Genomic DNA, 16,555 nt, shown 5'->3' with positions numbered 1-16,555 from the left:
AATCTAGAAGCCATAGTCTTAAGTCTACTCGAATTATTGCCCAGAGTGGTTTTACACATGTGATAGGACTAGATCATTAATAATCAGCCATTCAGAATCTAGAAGACCTTCAACATTCTTTCATGCCAGTTCACATAAGTGTATCGATAAAGTTTCCCCTTCCCCCCACCATTTCATTTTTTTATATCCCACACCTAAATTTTCCACGTAATCTACAAGTTGGTTTTCTTCCCGATAAACCTGTGTGATTTGGACTTCATCCAACTTGGAAATTATATTGAGGCAATCCTGGATTAAGTGCTTGATTGTCTAGCTAGGATTTGAATGATTATACAAAAAAAATTTAAAAAAATAGGGACACTCTTTCAAGCCAAACCTTTATGTGACCTCCCCAGATAGCAAGTTGAAGCCTAAGGTAAGTTGTGTTTACCTCAGCAAAGTGGTTTGTCTGAGTACCCACTGGGAGTGCCACTATTGAGACAAGCCTACCATTGTAATCATGTGCAACTCCACCACAACCTACCACCCCAAGATTTCCCTTGGCCATCCCATCAATATTAATTTTAATCCACCCTCTACGGGGGAACCCATACAATATTTGGTTCATGTTGCTTTAGTTTTGCAATTGGTTTAGAAGTATCCCAATTGATGTGCCATCTATTAATGACGTCCCAATTCAGAGCCAAGGTAGGAATAGAAGGATCAAGCTGGTGAGATGGGAAAAAGGAAATAAAAGTTTCCTCAATAGAATTCTGGATGCGACTAGCAATAGGGAAGGATGAAGATTCTTTGTCCCTGAAGATACAATTGTTCCTTTCCTTCTAGACACCCCAATAAATGTGGGGTAACATGGAATTACACAATATAGTTAGGGACATATTAGTATCTAAGGGAATCTCCATTGAAGCCAACACTCTAAGAGGCTGAGGGGGAAGCACCATAGAATCCCCTAGAGATTAAAAAAAGGATTATATATCCTGGACAAAGCTACAGTGAATTAGCAAATGGGAAACATCATCAACATTATCTTTACAAAAAAACATTTGATTGACAACCAACGTTTGCATAGGTTATCAATTGAAATTACTTTATTCTGCATGAAAAGCCAAAAAAAAAAAATATTAATCTTGGCCACCAATAGATGATTCTAGAGGTAGGACCAAAAGGGAGCAAGAGCACATGTTTTGGTTTGCAAGGAAAAATATTGAGAGACCGAAAAACCACCTGAGGAGGAGCCATTCCAAACTAAAGAATCCTCTATAGGAGATGTCGAAATATGAATAAAAGACAACCAAACCTCAAGAGTCTTCAAAATAGGATCCAATTGAATAAGATCACCCCACTAACCATTCCAAATATAATCAGCAACCCATAAACCAATCTGATCCACACACAAAGCTTTATACTGACTAGCCTAGGGCTAATCCAACAAGGGGCCATGACCAGCCCACAAGTCTTCCTAGAATCGAATCTTCTTACCATTTCCAAGACTCCATCTTAATCCTTTCAAAATGATGGATTTTGTGTTGAGAATGTTTGTCCAAATACTTGTCACAATCTTATCTATTAGAATTATGTTGTCACAAAAATTGAAATGTTGTCATGAAAAGTAAACTTGGGAAGGCCCGTTCCCCACAAGAATAGAGCATATTAAATTAGTGATACTTTGACTTGCACTACTTTTGTAAGAATTCAATAAATTCTTTACTCACTTGAACACCATTTGTATGGGCAGATTCTTCTCATTAGATTAATACAAGTTTATAAATATGGTCATTATTCAGGTGGATTAGATAGAGCAAGTTATAACTCTATCAATTTTATTTCTACCACAGGCATGGAGATAGGTATATATGTATATATGAATATGTGTGTGTGTGTGTGTGTGTGTGTGTGTGTGTGTGTGTGTGTGTGTGTGTGTGTGTGTGTGTGTGTGTGTGTGTGTGTGTGTGTGTGTGTGTGTGTGTGTGTGTGTGTGTGTGTGTGTGTGTGTGTGTATGTGTGTGTGTGTGTGTGTATGTATGTATGTATGTATGTATGTATGTATATGTGTGTGTGTGTATATATATATATATATATATATATATATATATGTATGTATGTATGTATGTATGTATGTATATGTATATGTATATGTATATAATACATATATACATATATGTATATATATTGGTGTGTGTGTGTGTGTGTGTGTACACATATATATATATATATGTATATATATACATATGTGTGTGTATGTGTGTGTATATGTGTGTGTGTGTGTGTGTGTATGTGTGTGTGTGTGTAGATATACATATAGATATACATATATATAAATGTTCAATTATTTTATTGTTATTTAATTTAATATAAATATTTAGTATAAATTTGGTTTTTATTATTTTTATGAATAATAAAATTAATTATACACATTCGAAAAAAAAGGTTGGTTGATAACAAATTCTATTTTTAATGTTCAAACGAGTTGAATATTTGATTGCAAAATATATAAAAAACTAGCCACTAAGTATGAAAAAAAGTAGTAGAGATGATAGGAGTGTGTTGGTCATTTGGTTTATTCCACACATCAGTATGGTCTAGAGTGTCCATGTGAGAGGCTCATTTTCTTCCCATGTACATCCTTATCTTTTTCATCGCATGTGAGAAAATAGCTACAAGCAAGTAAGGAAAAATGTTAGATCAAATTAGTTAGAGGCTCGACCCAATGGTCACTTAGGAGTTTCTCCCATTAGAGGTGGAGAGATGGAGCACTTTCAAATAGGCTTGAGAGGAGAGATACATAGTTAGCATAAGAATAAACACTTCAACCTTGGTAGTTCTTGTGAGGAGGTGAGTGACCTCAAGATGAGGGAGATAGGGGGAGTCTTGTCATAACACATGAGCCATTCCACTAATGGTCAAGTAAAACATGGAGGTGAGCTACTTTTATGGAAATTTTGTTATCATGTACCTAGATTTGTAATAACACATTGTAAAAAACAATTTCTTTAGAACAAAGAAAAATATTTTGATCAATACTGGAAGTAGTTAAAATTATAATTTATATCTTTCTATTTGTTGAAATTAATCTCTACCCCAAAACTATATCATATTTGGTCAAATATGTGGATGATGTAAGCCTAATCTCCTAAAAGAACCTATGTTAAATAAAGGGTTCTAGCCAAAATGGATGAATAAATGACTCTAATTCCAAGGTTTTCTCACTTTGATTCAAAACCAAATGCGGTGCCTAATAGACTCAAACTACCCATAGAAGGGTAAAAAAACGTGTTAAATACACATATGAACTAACCATGACTTGACAATAAGGCTTCAAAAATAACTCATCAAGAAAAGGGGCTAATCTAGGTTCCAAAATAGTAGACTAGATTATGACACGTGTTTCCAAACTAATATTGGCAATTGGAAATGTAATCTTGGTTAAAAATTGGAATGATGGGCTATTATAAAATATATTTCACAAATAAATGTAAGATATAAAGTAATCGACAAATATTTGATAATAATATGCCACTTCAATGTAGTAGGTAACCTCCCAATTCTCTCCAAGGGAATACCCCCAATAGCCTTCAATAAAAAGTCAATACTCAAACCTAGACGTATTAAGAGTCTTTCAATTAAAAAAACCCTCACTTAACTATAATTTTCTTTATATAATAACATTTAACAAAACATTTAATTATATATTTGTCAATATTTTTATTTTTTACATATAATAGTTATTGACAATTATTATGCCGAGAGGCATCTACAATGACGTCAAAATGTTGGTAAACAAAAATGCATTTTGGAAACAATTTGACATACAAATTACGGGTAAATGCATGAAATATGCCATGTTTCTGTTTTTTGTGGAGCTGTTTCGCCACTTGTCTCCAACTAGATTCACAACTTTTTGCATGCTACACACTAATGGATTTGTATTCTTGATGTTTAGTATTTTATAAGAAGAATTATTTTACAATGATTCTCTTCTATTATAAGATATCTCTTGACATATTTTACATGTATTTTTTTAATATAAATATACTAATAAATATCAATATTTCTTATTTTATATTTTTCAGATTTTTAATATATATATAACAGAAACCACTACTGAGTACGCATACTCAATGAACAAAAATTGCCATGTCACAATCTCTAGCACCTATATCTGTCCCCATAATGAGACAGACAACCTAAAAGCAATCTTCCGATAGTAAACAGGAGATTACATAATAATTATCAATACACAAGAAAAGGCTGCAGGATAATTCCATGCATAATGTGACGGAAGAAAGACCCACGATAATTTCATTTCACGATTAATACCGTGAGCACATGACAGGTACTACTTTTATTAGTCCCGCCTATCTATAGGCGGAGACTAATGTTTTCGTCTCCATCACTTTTTCAATTTACTTTGCTCCGAAAACCGTGTCATACATTTATCCTATAGTTTATCCTATAGTTGACTTTATTTATTTATTAATATCATTTTTCTCATATTTTTTAGATTTTTCTGATTGGCTAGTGTACTTTTTTCTGGGGTTTTTGTTTTTTTCTTTAAAATATAAATAGATGTAAAATAGCTGACCAATCAAATTTTGAGCAGGGAAACAATTAAGATGATTTTCTAATATTTGTAAAAATTGAAATTTGATGGTGCCAAAGCTTATCTTAAGCAAGATTAAAAAGGCGGTCCCACCAGTCATGATTTTTAGTCTCGTTATGTCGTATATGGAAGCCATCTTTTTCTCTACATTTCCCTCGAAGCTACTGGCAGCTTTGAATAGCCAATCTAGTTGAAGACAGTTGTCTCTCCACAACTCTCTGGAAGCTACTGGTACTTCTGAATACCCGGTCCAGTTGAAGAAGATGTGAAAACCCTGCAGCATTTCAACTTTGTAACAATGAACCTGAAATTAAGGCACAAAGAAACTATTAAAAATTCTTGACAAAATATGATAGCAGCCATGGAGTCACCAGCGTATCACCGTGACAAACCTCAGGTCAGTATATTCACATAGTATATCAATAATTTTGCTTGTATGAAAAATTGAGTCCGAAATTTTATTTTACTAAAAATTTCAGTCCAAATCCTCATTTTCTTGACCTTGGTGGCAGTCATTTATTTTTTCGCTCAAAACAGAAAAATTCAAGAGACTATTTTTTTATCAAACCCTAATTTGCTATCCATTTTACAAGAAAATGTATTTGTTTTAATATTTCTATAATGTGACACTGCCTATTAAACATATTTTGTTGGGTGAAACCTTTATTTTAACATCAATTTGGAGGGAATATACTTAGTTGTATTCATTTTTAAAATCTAGAATTCTCTATATAATTTTAATAATTGAAAAAATCTCACCATAAGCAATCTCCAAAATTTGGTTGCAGAGCTCAAATTAAGAAATGCTTCTTCTGCTCATTTTTTCATCATACATCTTATCCATGTTTGGGCAGACAATACTTCCAATTTTCATTTTTTGGCTTTTGTTTAGCATATCGGTATTATATCTTTCCATTTTGACTCATTTATCTGTGCATTAAATTTTAGCAGCATCAGCCATATTGGTATGATATCTTTCCATTTTGACTCATTTATCTGTGCATTAAATTTTAGCGGCATCAGCCATAAATAGATATTATACTATTTATAGTAAAAAGATTTTACTAAAATGATGCTTGAAAAGCTTTGTTTGCATTACTTCTTAATAGAGTTAAAAATAAGTCGGCTTTGTTTGAAACTAGCTATTCAGACTACTGTTGCTAGCAGGTTAGAGAACCAGAAGAAATGCTATCATTATGGTTGCTGATAAGTGTCTGATAAGTGTCTAAGAAGATGCAATGGGTATTCAAACCTAATTGAAAAAATCTTTTAATTTTTTTTATGATTCTGTTGTTTGAGTAATTATACTCATTTGCACTTGTTTAGTATATATGTGGAAGTGGCAGATTAGTTATGAGGCTTGATTTTTAAAGGTCATGTTTTTGCATTTTACTCAATTTTCAATAATCAGTGTTGAATATTCAAACCGATAGATATTAATGTCCATTGTTTTTAGAATTTTGGCTCATTAGAATGCTTAATGATTTTTGACAATGTAATTTAACCTTTGAAAAGCTATCAAATATGTTTTTTAATATTATAATTATAGCATTATGTGTAATTCACTACTGTCACACAATGATGTTTTGACAATGTAATTTGACAGTTGAAAAGCTATAAAATGTGCTTTTACATATCATTGTGTTTTCAGTATTATTTATAATTCACTGCCCTCAAGACATGTAGAAACATATCATATTTTGTATGCTGGCTAGATTTCCAACACTTTTCATTGTTAATATTGATGATAATTATTGAGATCTGCAGAGTTTTCAGTGTCTAACTCATTCGTTTAGTTTATCCTATATATCAAATGTCAATTAAGCCTTTTATATCAGATGTCAATTAATCCATTAGGAGATGCTAAGTGGCATCTTCTACCTTCTAAAGGCATCTCCTGCAACATGTCTCCTGGTAACTGACATGCATGCCTATCTCTGAAAAATACACTCACTCCAAAATACTTGTCTCCAAGTTTCAGTGATGTTTACTAATATATATATGGTAATTAAAATTTTTTTGCACTCATGCCAATCGGCTTTGACGGGTGCTTCCCTTAAGCCCCTATGATGGGAAGGTTGCTTGCTTAGGCATGGATTTGCCTCCTGTCCAAAATTCAGATTCAACTAATTGGGACATATAGATGCTGAAATAATAACTATGTTTGTATAATGTCCAAGTAATAGAAAGAAACTAGAATTCTGTTCAGAACGTCAAGGGAAAGAAGGGATGATGCATACTTGGTTGACTTTCCAATTTAAAGTGGTAAATCATGAAAAATCTCAAAGTTCAAAAGCCTTAATACAGTATTACGACAATAAGACATTGTCTTTGAAGTTAAAAAATTCAATTACAGTGTTAAGAAAATTACCATCCATCGTTGTCTGTACGACCATTACTTGGCCAAGGTGTCAGATCCTCTGCAACCATGCATGGGTATTGACTCTATAAATATAAACAAGCATTATAAAAAGAGAATTCCATGAAAAGAAACAATGGAAAAAAGATGGCTAAACAAATCAGTTTAAATAATAGGATCCAGTTACATTGATGTATCATATATTTTACCTGGTTAAAAATGTGGACATCAATGTTTGAGTTAGAGTACTTCCGTACAATCTACAAAAAGGCACATAAGTACAAACTTAGAATTCAAGGAATGTTTATAAGAATTGTGAATACAGAAATATAATTAAGAGTACATTAACAAACATGTTTACATGACCTCAATTGTATCATCATGTGTGTTAAATGAATTCACGAGTACCAATGGTACTTTGCAATCATATTTGTTGTTTAGAGACTGCAGTAACAATCGAGGCAAATTATTATCAACAAACTTGTAGTCATAATGAAAAGTTAATATTTTTATTAATTTCACAGAATGTAAAGAGATTTGAATCTCAAATAGAAGTTTCACCTCTATTTGCCTGACAATCAAATCCAGAAATGCCAACCCATTTCGAACTTTGATGACTGATTTGCACATTATAACAGTCATGGAATAGTTAATAAGAGTCATCGACTAGTTAAGAGCCATGCCAATGCATTATTTTTATGTTGTTGACATTGTTAGGATACCCTAAGTAGGTGATCTTGTGCAGCAACCAACAAAGAGGAATTTGATAAATCACGCATAAAAGTGATACATTAGAAAACATGATCATATAATCCTATGCCATTTCAGTGGAATTTGAAAATAAAAAATGACGACGTAATTAGATCAAATTAAATTTCAATTGTAATGCAAAAAGGAACAGTTGAGCTGTCCTAACTAGAGGATTTTGTGCTCCAGACCAATCAAGAACTTCTCACATGAAATATATTGGCCCTTGGCATATTACGCCCTGCCATTTTAGGCCATTGAGAAATGAATACTAGCTATGTAATTAGAACATTGAAAGCTTTATTTTTTATGCCCTATACATATGTAGTATGTTCTAACTAGTGGAATCTACCTCGTATGCAAATCCCAAATTTCCATCACAATAAATAAATTTAAAAATAAAAAATTGATCATAGCGAATATCAAGGAGCACTTCCATTTCATAGCATTTTAGAACTGAAATAGGGGATTACAATTAGATCAAAGAAAGAATCATTTCGTATACCATAGGCATTGTTAGGCCACCCTAAGTAAGGGATATCATGCAGCAAGTAGTCCATAAATTTGATCTCTCATAAATTAAAATGAAACAGTTGATGATATCAATGGCATATCATCCGATGCTATTTCAGTGCAGTTTAAAAGTTCAATCTGATATTGTAACTACATCAAAGTAATTCTCAATTTTAATGCTAAAAGGCAAAATGGGGTTATCCTAACTAGAAGACCCTATGCACCAGACCCATCAAGAAGACTCTTATCACACATAAAAATAACCACTGGCATATTATGCCTTGCCATTTTAATTAAGTCATTCTAACCAATTTGTGTAGCATGTCAATCAAGATTTTCTAGCACAAAAAAAAAAGTGATCAATGTATAACTACATATCATAGAAATATTTTAGAAGAAATCTTGAAAATTGAAGAGAAAATCAATTGAGGACAACCATTGAAAATTGAACAGCAAATTGATTAGAGATAGGTAGATAATTTCACAATTATTCACATTTTTAGAGTCGTTCACTTGACTCCCCAAAAATGGTGAACTTACTCAACAATATTCTACATCATAAAAAATAAAAATAGAAAACCAAGATTTATCACACTTCTTGCTAATCCTTGACTACTACTGAGTTTATTTTTGGATGTAACAACTTCTGAAACTTACTTGGGGCCAGTACAGGCCATGGTTGTTCCCAAATCTCTATTTTAGCAATTAACACAAGAAATATTATTGGTCTAGAAGAACACGGTACATGTGCAGTAAATACGAACAATTTACATGAAATATTCTTTTGAATACATGATGTATCCATCATGTTTTATCCTCTCTATTGTTACAAGTTTTCTTCGTATATAGCTGCAATGCAAACTTAACCATTAAGTTCTACACTTTCACAGTATATACAAACTTAACCATTAAACTCTAAATCGTGAAAAAGTTTGAGTAATTCTAATTCGTCTATGTCTTTACAGTATAGTTAACTATCTCTCACAACAAACATTCGATATTATGCATAGTTTTTATAAATGCAAATTTTGTGCAGTGTTCAGTTAAATTCAGAACACGCATAGTATTAGACACCATACTTTCCAAACTATCACTTTCTAGTAGGTTTGATAACTCATTCTTCGAACACTACAACCACTTATGATTTTAGCACTGAATTTTAGTTGTAAACTGTTTCTGAAATTACATTATATGAAAAGAAAAAGTTCCTACTATGTCAAATATAAGCTCACCCAAATTTAAAAATTTATCATATACAATTTTTACATGCTCAAAGTAACTTTATACTACTTAATTGTTCTCAACAGTTCACTGCATTGCTAGCATGTTTTTAGCTAAAGGCAGGGACTCATGCTATCTCACAGCTCTTATGCTATCTCACAGCTCTTGTTATTTATGATTTTGCACCTTAATACTAGACTTTGAGAATACAGAATATAATGAATTTGAATAAGCAACCTCAAGCATCCAGCGTTGGGCATACTTCTGCTTCATCTTGTTGGCAAATTGAACCTTCATAATCTCCTGTTGCGTATGCAAGGAAACAGAAACTTCAAAATCTTATCTACCCACTTGAAGTATTTCTGTCTCCATCCCTTTCTCAGTGCAAGCAAGAACATTACACAGCAATAACCTGCTACATGTGACAATCCTACTCCAATATAATACCATACTATATGCTTTCTATGATCTGCATTTCTGTTTTCCATATCATTTGGGGGAGGATGGTGAGTAAACTCTGGCCAAGAACATTTCTTTGGAAGTGGGCATCCTTCCAGATATGGATTCCCAGAATATGATGTGTTTGGAAATGTGGTCATTTGTTGTCCTTGAGGTATGCTGCCTGAGAGGTTGTTGTAGGACAAATTTAAGACCGCCAATGAAGTCGCCAGTTCAATTTCTTCAGGAATCTTTCCAGAAAGCCTATTTGTTGAAAGATCCAGTGACTCTAGTTCAGTCATATCCCCCAAACTGGGTGGAATAATTCCACTGAGATTATTCATTGACAGATTGAGATACCTTAACCCCTTCAACTTTCCAAAATCCCACGGAATCTTTCCATTTAATTGGTTATTTGAAAGATCCATACCTGTGAGTGTGGAAAAAATATATGCATACTTCAGATCTAAGCCTTTTACAGTCATGTCCAATTCATCATGAGACGGAACTTGATATATAATTCACTCAATAGGACCAATCCCAGAATATGACTTAACGCCATTGTCTTTTGTAATTACTTGAAATGGGTTCAGCTGAGAAGATAATATATGGCCGTCTTCTCTTGGTAGAGTCATTGCTTTTAGAGATCCAAGGCTGTGTGGAATAACACCTGATATATTGTTAGACGAAAGGTCTAAGATCTGGAGCTGCTTGAGTTGGACAATTTCTGAAGGAATGCTGCCTCTGAAAGAGTTATCATTCATCATCAGCACTTTAAGGGCTGATAGATTTCCAACTGACCATGGAATATGCCCAGCAAATTTGTTATGGCCGATATCTAGTACTTGTAATATCTTACAATTTATGATTGACATAGGGAAGGCGCCACTTAACTTATTGTTTCTCACATTTAAAGAGGAGGAGCATACCCCTTGGGGTATACTTCCATCCAACCTATTATGCCCCAAATTTAACACTTGAATTCTCTTATAGTTTGCAAAGCATGAAGGCATGCTTCCATTCAATTTGTTGTTTGACAGATCTAACTTTTCAAGATGAATTAAATTGCACAAACCTGGAGGAATATTGCCAATCAGAGAATTGTCATTAACCATCAGGAGCTGAAGATCTGGAGGCCACGTAGATGCTACGTGTCCAGTGAATGCATTCCTAGATACATCAAATACAGTCATCCAACGAATTGATCTACTTGGAACAAAAAGGCTGCCATTGAAATGATTTCCTGAAATGTTGAACAGAAACAACTGAGGATTGTTCTCCATTAACCATTTGGGAATTTCTCCAACAATATTGTCGTCAGCCAATGCCAACCTCTGTAATGAATACTGAGTGAAAAGCCACTCAGGAACTCTACCACCAATACTACATGAGACTAGATCTAAGCCCGCTAACTGGAAGCTCGGAGCCAACTTGCGCTAATATTCAAAACACAATATGATACGTACAAAAATTTTAATTCTGCAAGGTTATCAAACAGACTATCTGTAATGGTGATGTGGGAGAGCCAGAGAACCTTTATGGAGGATGGCAATGCCAACTGGGAAGAAGTAACGTTCTCAGGTAATGAAAAATCACGAGCAAAGAGCAAATTGAGGGAAGAAAGCCCGGTGAGTTGAAGGCTGCCATTGAACTTGTTACCGGAAATACTCAAGAACTTGAGCAAGGAGAGTTTCTTCAAGGAAATTGGACTTGCCCAGTTAATTTGTTGTAATGGACAATGAGTCTACGGAGAAAGGTAAGATTTCCTAGACACGGTGGTAAGATTCCTACGAGTTGATTAATGCTTACATCTAGATGGCCAAGATTTGTGAGCAAGCAAATTGCAGGAGGAACTATCCCCGTCAAACTATTGTTCTTTAACACCAAAACCTGAAGATAAGAAAGATTTCCCAAACAGGAAGGGATATTACCTGTTAATCCAATGCTTTTCAGGATGAGGTATTTGAGAAAAGGAAGGCTGCACAAACTACTCGATATGACTCCACTCTGCAAACCCTGCTCTGTGTGGTTGGTGTAAGCAGTCAAATTAACCAGCTCTACATGGCCAGTGGCATAGTTGCAGGATATACGTTCCCATGTGGAGCAACAGTCGCTTCTATTGTCCCATGAACTGAGAATGCCATCAGAGACCTTCAAGACTTCCTTGAAGAAAAGAAGAGCCTGGGATTCCTGGGAGGGACAAATGAATAGACCAATACATGGGCTTGTAAAAAGGATGATGAGAAATGCACTGATGAAGGCAAGGTGAATTGGAGCAACAGCCATTGCTTGAATGAAATTGCAGAGAACAAAAAATCCCACTTTGAGAGGCAAATTTATAACGTAACCTCCCCGATAGTTCAACGTGGCTAGAAAATATTTCTCTCACTGTACTATAAGCCGTTGACTGTGGAAAACTAAAGAGCGACCACAGCCCTTAGGTAGATGTAAATGAATGCTATAGTACATCGTGAGCTGTATATCGACGAGGGGAAATGAATGAGTATAAATATGAAAGGTTTGTGCATTGAATGAAGTTGCAGAGAAAAAGAATCTTATTTTGGGAGACATATTGATAGGATAACCTCCCCGAGAGTTTACAACAACATTGGCAGTATCAATTAATTAAAAGGAGGCTAGAAATTTATGGCACCGACTATCCAGAATGAAAAGGATGCCCCTATTCAACTCTATAGCCTCCCTACTTCTGTTGCACGGATTTCCTGAAGGCCCCCCTCCCCAAATTCCCTTCGGGGGCCCTCAGCCCTGCGGGGGTTAACCCCTCTTTCTCTTTTTTTTTTTAAAATTTAAAATATAAATATAAATTAATTAAAATATTAAAAATATAAAAAATAAAATAATAATAATATAAATTAATAAATTTAAAATAATAATATTAAAAAAATTCACAAAATTAATAGGATATTAATAAATTATAATGATCAAATTTAAAGTAAATTTATAAAATAAGTAAAATTAAAATAATATAATAGTATAATAAATGAAAATGATTAATATAATTATTTTTTTAAAATATTATAATATTTAAAAAATAAATATAATATTAATAATAATATTGAATAATAAAATTAATATTAATAAATTGTAATCGATTTATATTTTTAATTAGGATTTTTTTATGATTAGTATTTAATTATGATTAGGATTAGTATTTATTAGGTTGTGACTAGAGTTAGAGTTTAATTGCGATTATTGTGTTAAGATCAAGGTTAGTATTAAGGTTATTAATATTCAGATCATATTTAAGGTTAGAATTATAATACATTTAGAGTTCAAATCAGAATTAGGCTTAGTGACAGTTTTAGGATTAAAATTCTAAGGGTTAGGGTTAGGGTTGAATTAGGATTACCATTAGAGGATAAATCTTGAGGTCAAGAAAAGGTTAGGGTTGGGGTTAGGAGTACTACTCTATTACGGTTAGGGTTATGATTTGAATTCTATGATAAAGCTTAGATCAAAGTCAATGTTATGTTATATTTTATTTTATATTTTATATTTTTATTTTAAATTTTAAAAAAGGGAGAGAGGGGGCTTAAGTCCTTGCAACCTCGCAGGGCTGAGAGCCCCCTCCCTAAATTCCCTGCGGGAATGCGGAACCCCCATAGAAAATTTGCGAAGGGGGGGCCCTCAGGCTTGTAGGATCCTTACCCTCAATGTCGCCAGCCTCTTGTTTCATCGTCTACCTCACCGCTTATTCCCGGTCCATAGCCTCCCTTTCATGACAATAGCAACACAAGTTTTGACGGCAAGACTGTAGGGAAAACTGCACAAGTTTCGAGACTGTAGGAAATTCATGCACAATAGAGATAGGGAGGCTATAAAGTTCAATAGGGGCATCCTTCATGCTAGCTAGTCGATGCTGAAATTTATTCTATCACTTTAGTGTAAGTCATTGACTGCGTAAAAGAGAAGACCGGTCATAAGCTTAAGGTACATCGAAAATGAATTCTATAGTACATATCTACACCTATGAGTTGTAGATGGACAGTGAGAAATAAATGAGTATAAATGTGAAAGGTTTGTATATGGAATTAAGTTGCATAGAATAAAAATCTGATTTTCAGAGATATATTTATAGGCTAATCTACCCAAGAGTTTACCGTAAAATTGGCATTATCAACTAATGAAAAAGATTTGTGTATTGAATTAAGTTGCAAATAGAAATGAATGAGTATATGGGCAATATCAACTGTGAGCTATACATGGACAGTGAGAAATGAATGAGTACAAATGTGAAAGGTTTGTGCATTGAATGAAGTTGCATAGAATAAAGAATTGGATTTTGGGAGACATATATATAAGATAACCTATTTGAGAATTTATTCTAAGATTGAAAATATTGTATCAATAGTTGTTATAGTTAATTTTGTGCACTAACTAATCTTAAATTGTACATCTGATTTTAATAATTAATATTTTTTGTCTTTGTTTATGACTAAAATTCTTATGGCTATTATTTTAGATTCTAGGTAATAAGGACTGATGTTGTGGGATTTTTTATGCATGCAAGGGTCAACAAGTGGTCATTTCAATTTCTCACCTAATACCTATTAAAGATGCCCCAATAACCATGTAGTTTCAATTGCCAATACTTATGGACAAATGCCCTAGTAGTCATGGGCTATAGGTACCAGTAAAGGTACACAAATGAGCCAATTACAGTCCAAAAATGCTAACTATTGGGATAAAGTGGATAGCTATTGGTACATGTGAAATTTATTAATGAACTTTTAGTTATTATAATTTTTATTTCCTTAAAGTTAGTAATTGGAGGGTTGCACGAGCAAGGAATAAACCCTAACTGAAACATGTGTTATAACTGGTGCTCTTCCCCTATACAAGTTTACATGGCTAGAAAATTATTTTATCACTCTATTATAAGTTGACTACAAAAAAGGGAAGACGAACACGACCCTTATGTATATGGAAAATGAATGTTATAGTACATTGTATATGGACCTAAGAGTTGTATATGGACAATGAGAAATAGACGAGTATAAATGTGAAAGATTTGTGTATTGGTTATAATGTTTTGGCTTTTAATTGATAGTAATTGAAAGAATTTGTCAAAAATAACCAAGATCTAGAGCCCAATGAATAGCACAAAGAAAGAGAGACAAAGATTGATAAGAACAAATTTTATTCTCATCAAGATACAAAAATGGATCAACTAGATAAACCATACAATGAATATGAGCCTTCTTATAAAGGAAATGCCATATGGATATGTGAGCACACGATCATATGGCATTTGGTTCAATGAGATACAAGGGCAGGAAGGGGTAGGTAGGAGACACAATAGTATATTCCACTAAAGGTGGATCAATCACCGAAGGTGGAATGTGATAACATGATAACACCACAAAAGGTGGAATTTCTCCTACAACCATGTTCCCTAGATATAAACTTCCCTAAGTGTCTCATGTGAAAACTTCAATGATTGCATTAACCTAAGTCAACTTAAGAAAAGTGTAGTTACACGAGTCATAAATTACAGTAACAGTAATAAAAAAATGCTTCCTATGAAGAATACCATCCTACATTTTGAGTTGTCATTTGATTGTTCCATTTGAACCTTTGACAATGCATTGAAGGCTAAAAAATTGCAAAAATTTGGAAAGATTGGGGAGACATGAATAGAAAGAATATTTGATTAAATTGACATTAAATTAAATAATAAATAATCTTTTACATAAGAATCAACAATGGTAGATGGTATCTATGAATTAATATATACAACTACAACAAAGTAATCAAGAACACAACATTCCCTCAAGAAAATATTACGATAGTCAAGAAAAATGAGAGACACAAAAATCAATAAATAAATAGAGTAGTTGGAAAATAAAAGATTAACGCATCTACAACAACGTAGAGATCACCATAATTATCATCCTATTAAGGCACAATCATGCTCTAACATAAGTCAAAATAAAATAGTTTATAATAGAATATTTATAATACAAGTAGTTGTCTACAAATCTATACAAAATTACTATGTATTAGATAGCTAGGAGAAAATTGATTTCCTTGAGCTAATTTGAGAGATTTTCAATTCAACACATTTGTGTTTACCTACTGAGATTCAAATTTTGATTTAAGGATATTTGATTGATTCTCCATTTATATATATTCACCTTTAGCTATTTATAGGGAATTGTATTTCCTTATCAACACCACACTCATAATTTGTTTGAATTTTATGATTCCAACTTTGAATCTCTATCTCCTATGAGTGTGTTTCTATCTTGCCATAGTATAAAAAGACCTAATAATTTCTAGTATTTGGATATAAAATGTGCACCATCACACACAAAACAAAACAAAAAAATTTAAAAATGAGGATTCATCATTTTGTCATATAGAGTAGGCATCAATGCAATTTATCAATGCCAACATATATTTTATTAAATTTGATGCAAATGTTTTTTCTTTTCTTTATGTTTTGTCTATAATTAATATAATACAAGAGTATAATTGAATGAATCATTGTTCTATAGCATGTATATCCCAAATAAACATTACTTTTTTTGTTGTTTACTCGTATTAAGGTAGTCCTAAAAATTCACTTGATTCAAAGCCTTATGGAAAGATCATTCAACAAGAATTTGTTTAATCTGATGAATTGGCATTTCTCAAGCAAACATATCGAACAA

At 33.0% G+C, this 16,555-nt stretch overlaps 2 protein-coding genes across 2 annotated transcripts; both read right to left on the bottom strand.

Annotated features, from left to right (window-relative positions):
• Positions 1-6,967: 6,967 nt before the first annotated feature.
• Positions 6,968-10,363, bottom strand: LOC131077670 (receptor-like protein Cf-9 homolog). The gene is made up of 4 exons (XM_059214381.1): positions 9,842-10,363; positions 9,627-9,743; positions 7,169-7,219; positions 6,968-7,045 (listed from the first exon to the last, which is right to left on the bottom strand). Exons 1-4 carry the CDS (start codon positions 10,361-10,363, stop codon positions 6,968-6,970), a joined length of 768 nt encoding a protein of 255 aa, XP_059070364.1.
• A 36-nt stretch (positions 10,364-10,399) lies between these two features.
• Positions 10,400-12,164, bottom strand: LOC131077671 (receptor-like protein EIX2). The gene is made up of 2 exons (XM_059214380.1): positions 11,688-12,164; positions 10,400-11,314 (listed from the first exon to the last, which is right to left on the bottom strand). The coding sequence occupies exons 1-2, from the start codon at positions 12,162-12,164 to the stop codon at positions 10,400-10,402; spliced, it is 1,392 nt and encodes a 463-aa protein (XP_059070363.1).
• Between the last annotated feature and the right edge of the window lie 4,391 nt (positions 12,165-16,555).

This window comes from Cryptomeria japonica, chromosome 11 (assembly GCF_030272615.1).
Source record: "Cryptomeria japonica chromosome 11, Sugi_1.0, whole genome shotgun sequence".
In the NCBI taxonomy this organism is placed as follows: Eukaryota; Viridiplantae; Streptophyta; class Pinopsida; order Cupressales; family Cupressaceae; genus Cryptomeria; species Cryptomeria japonica.
Note: the sequence above shows the minus strand (reverse complement) of the source record. Positions and strands in the feature narration are given on the sequence as shown.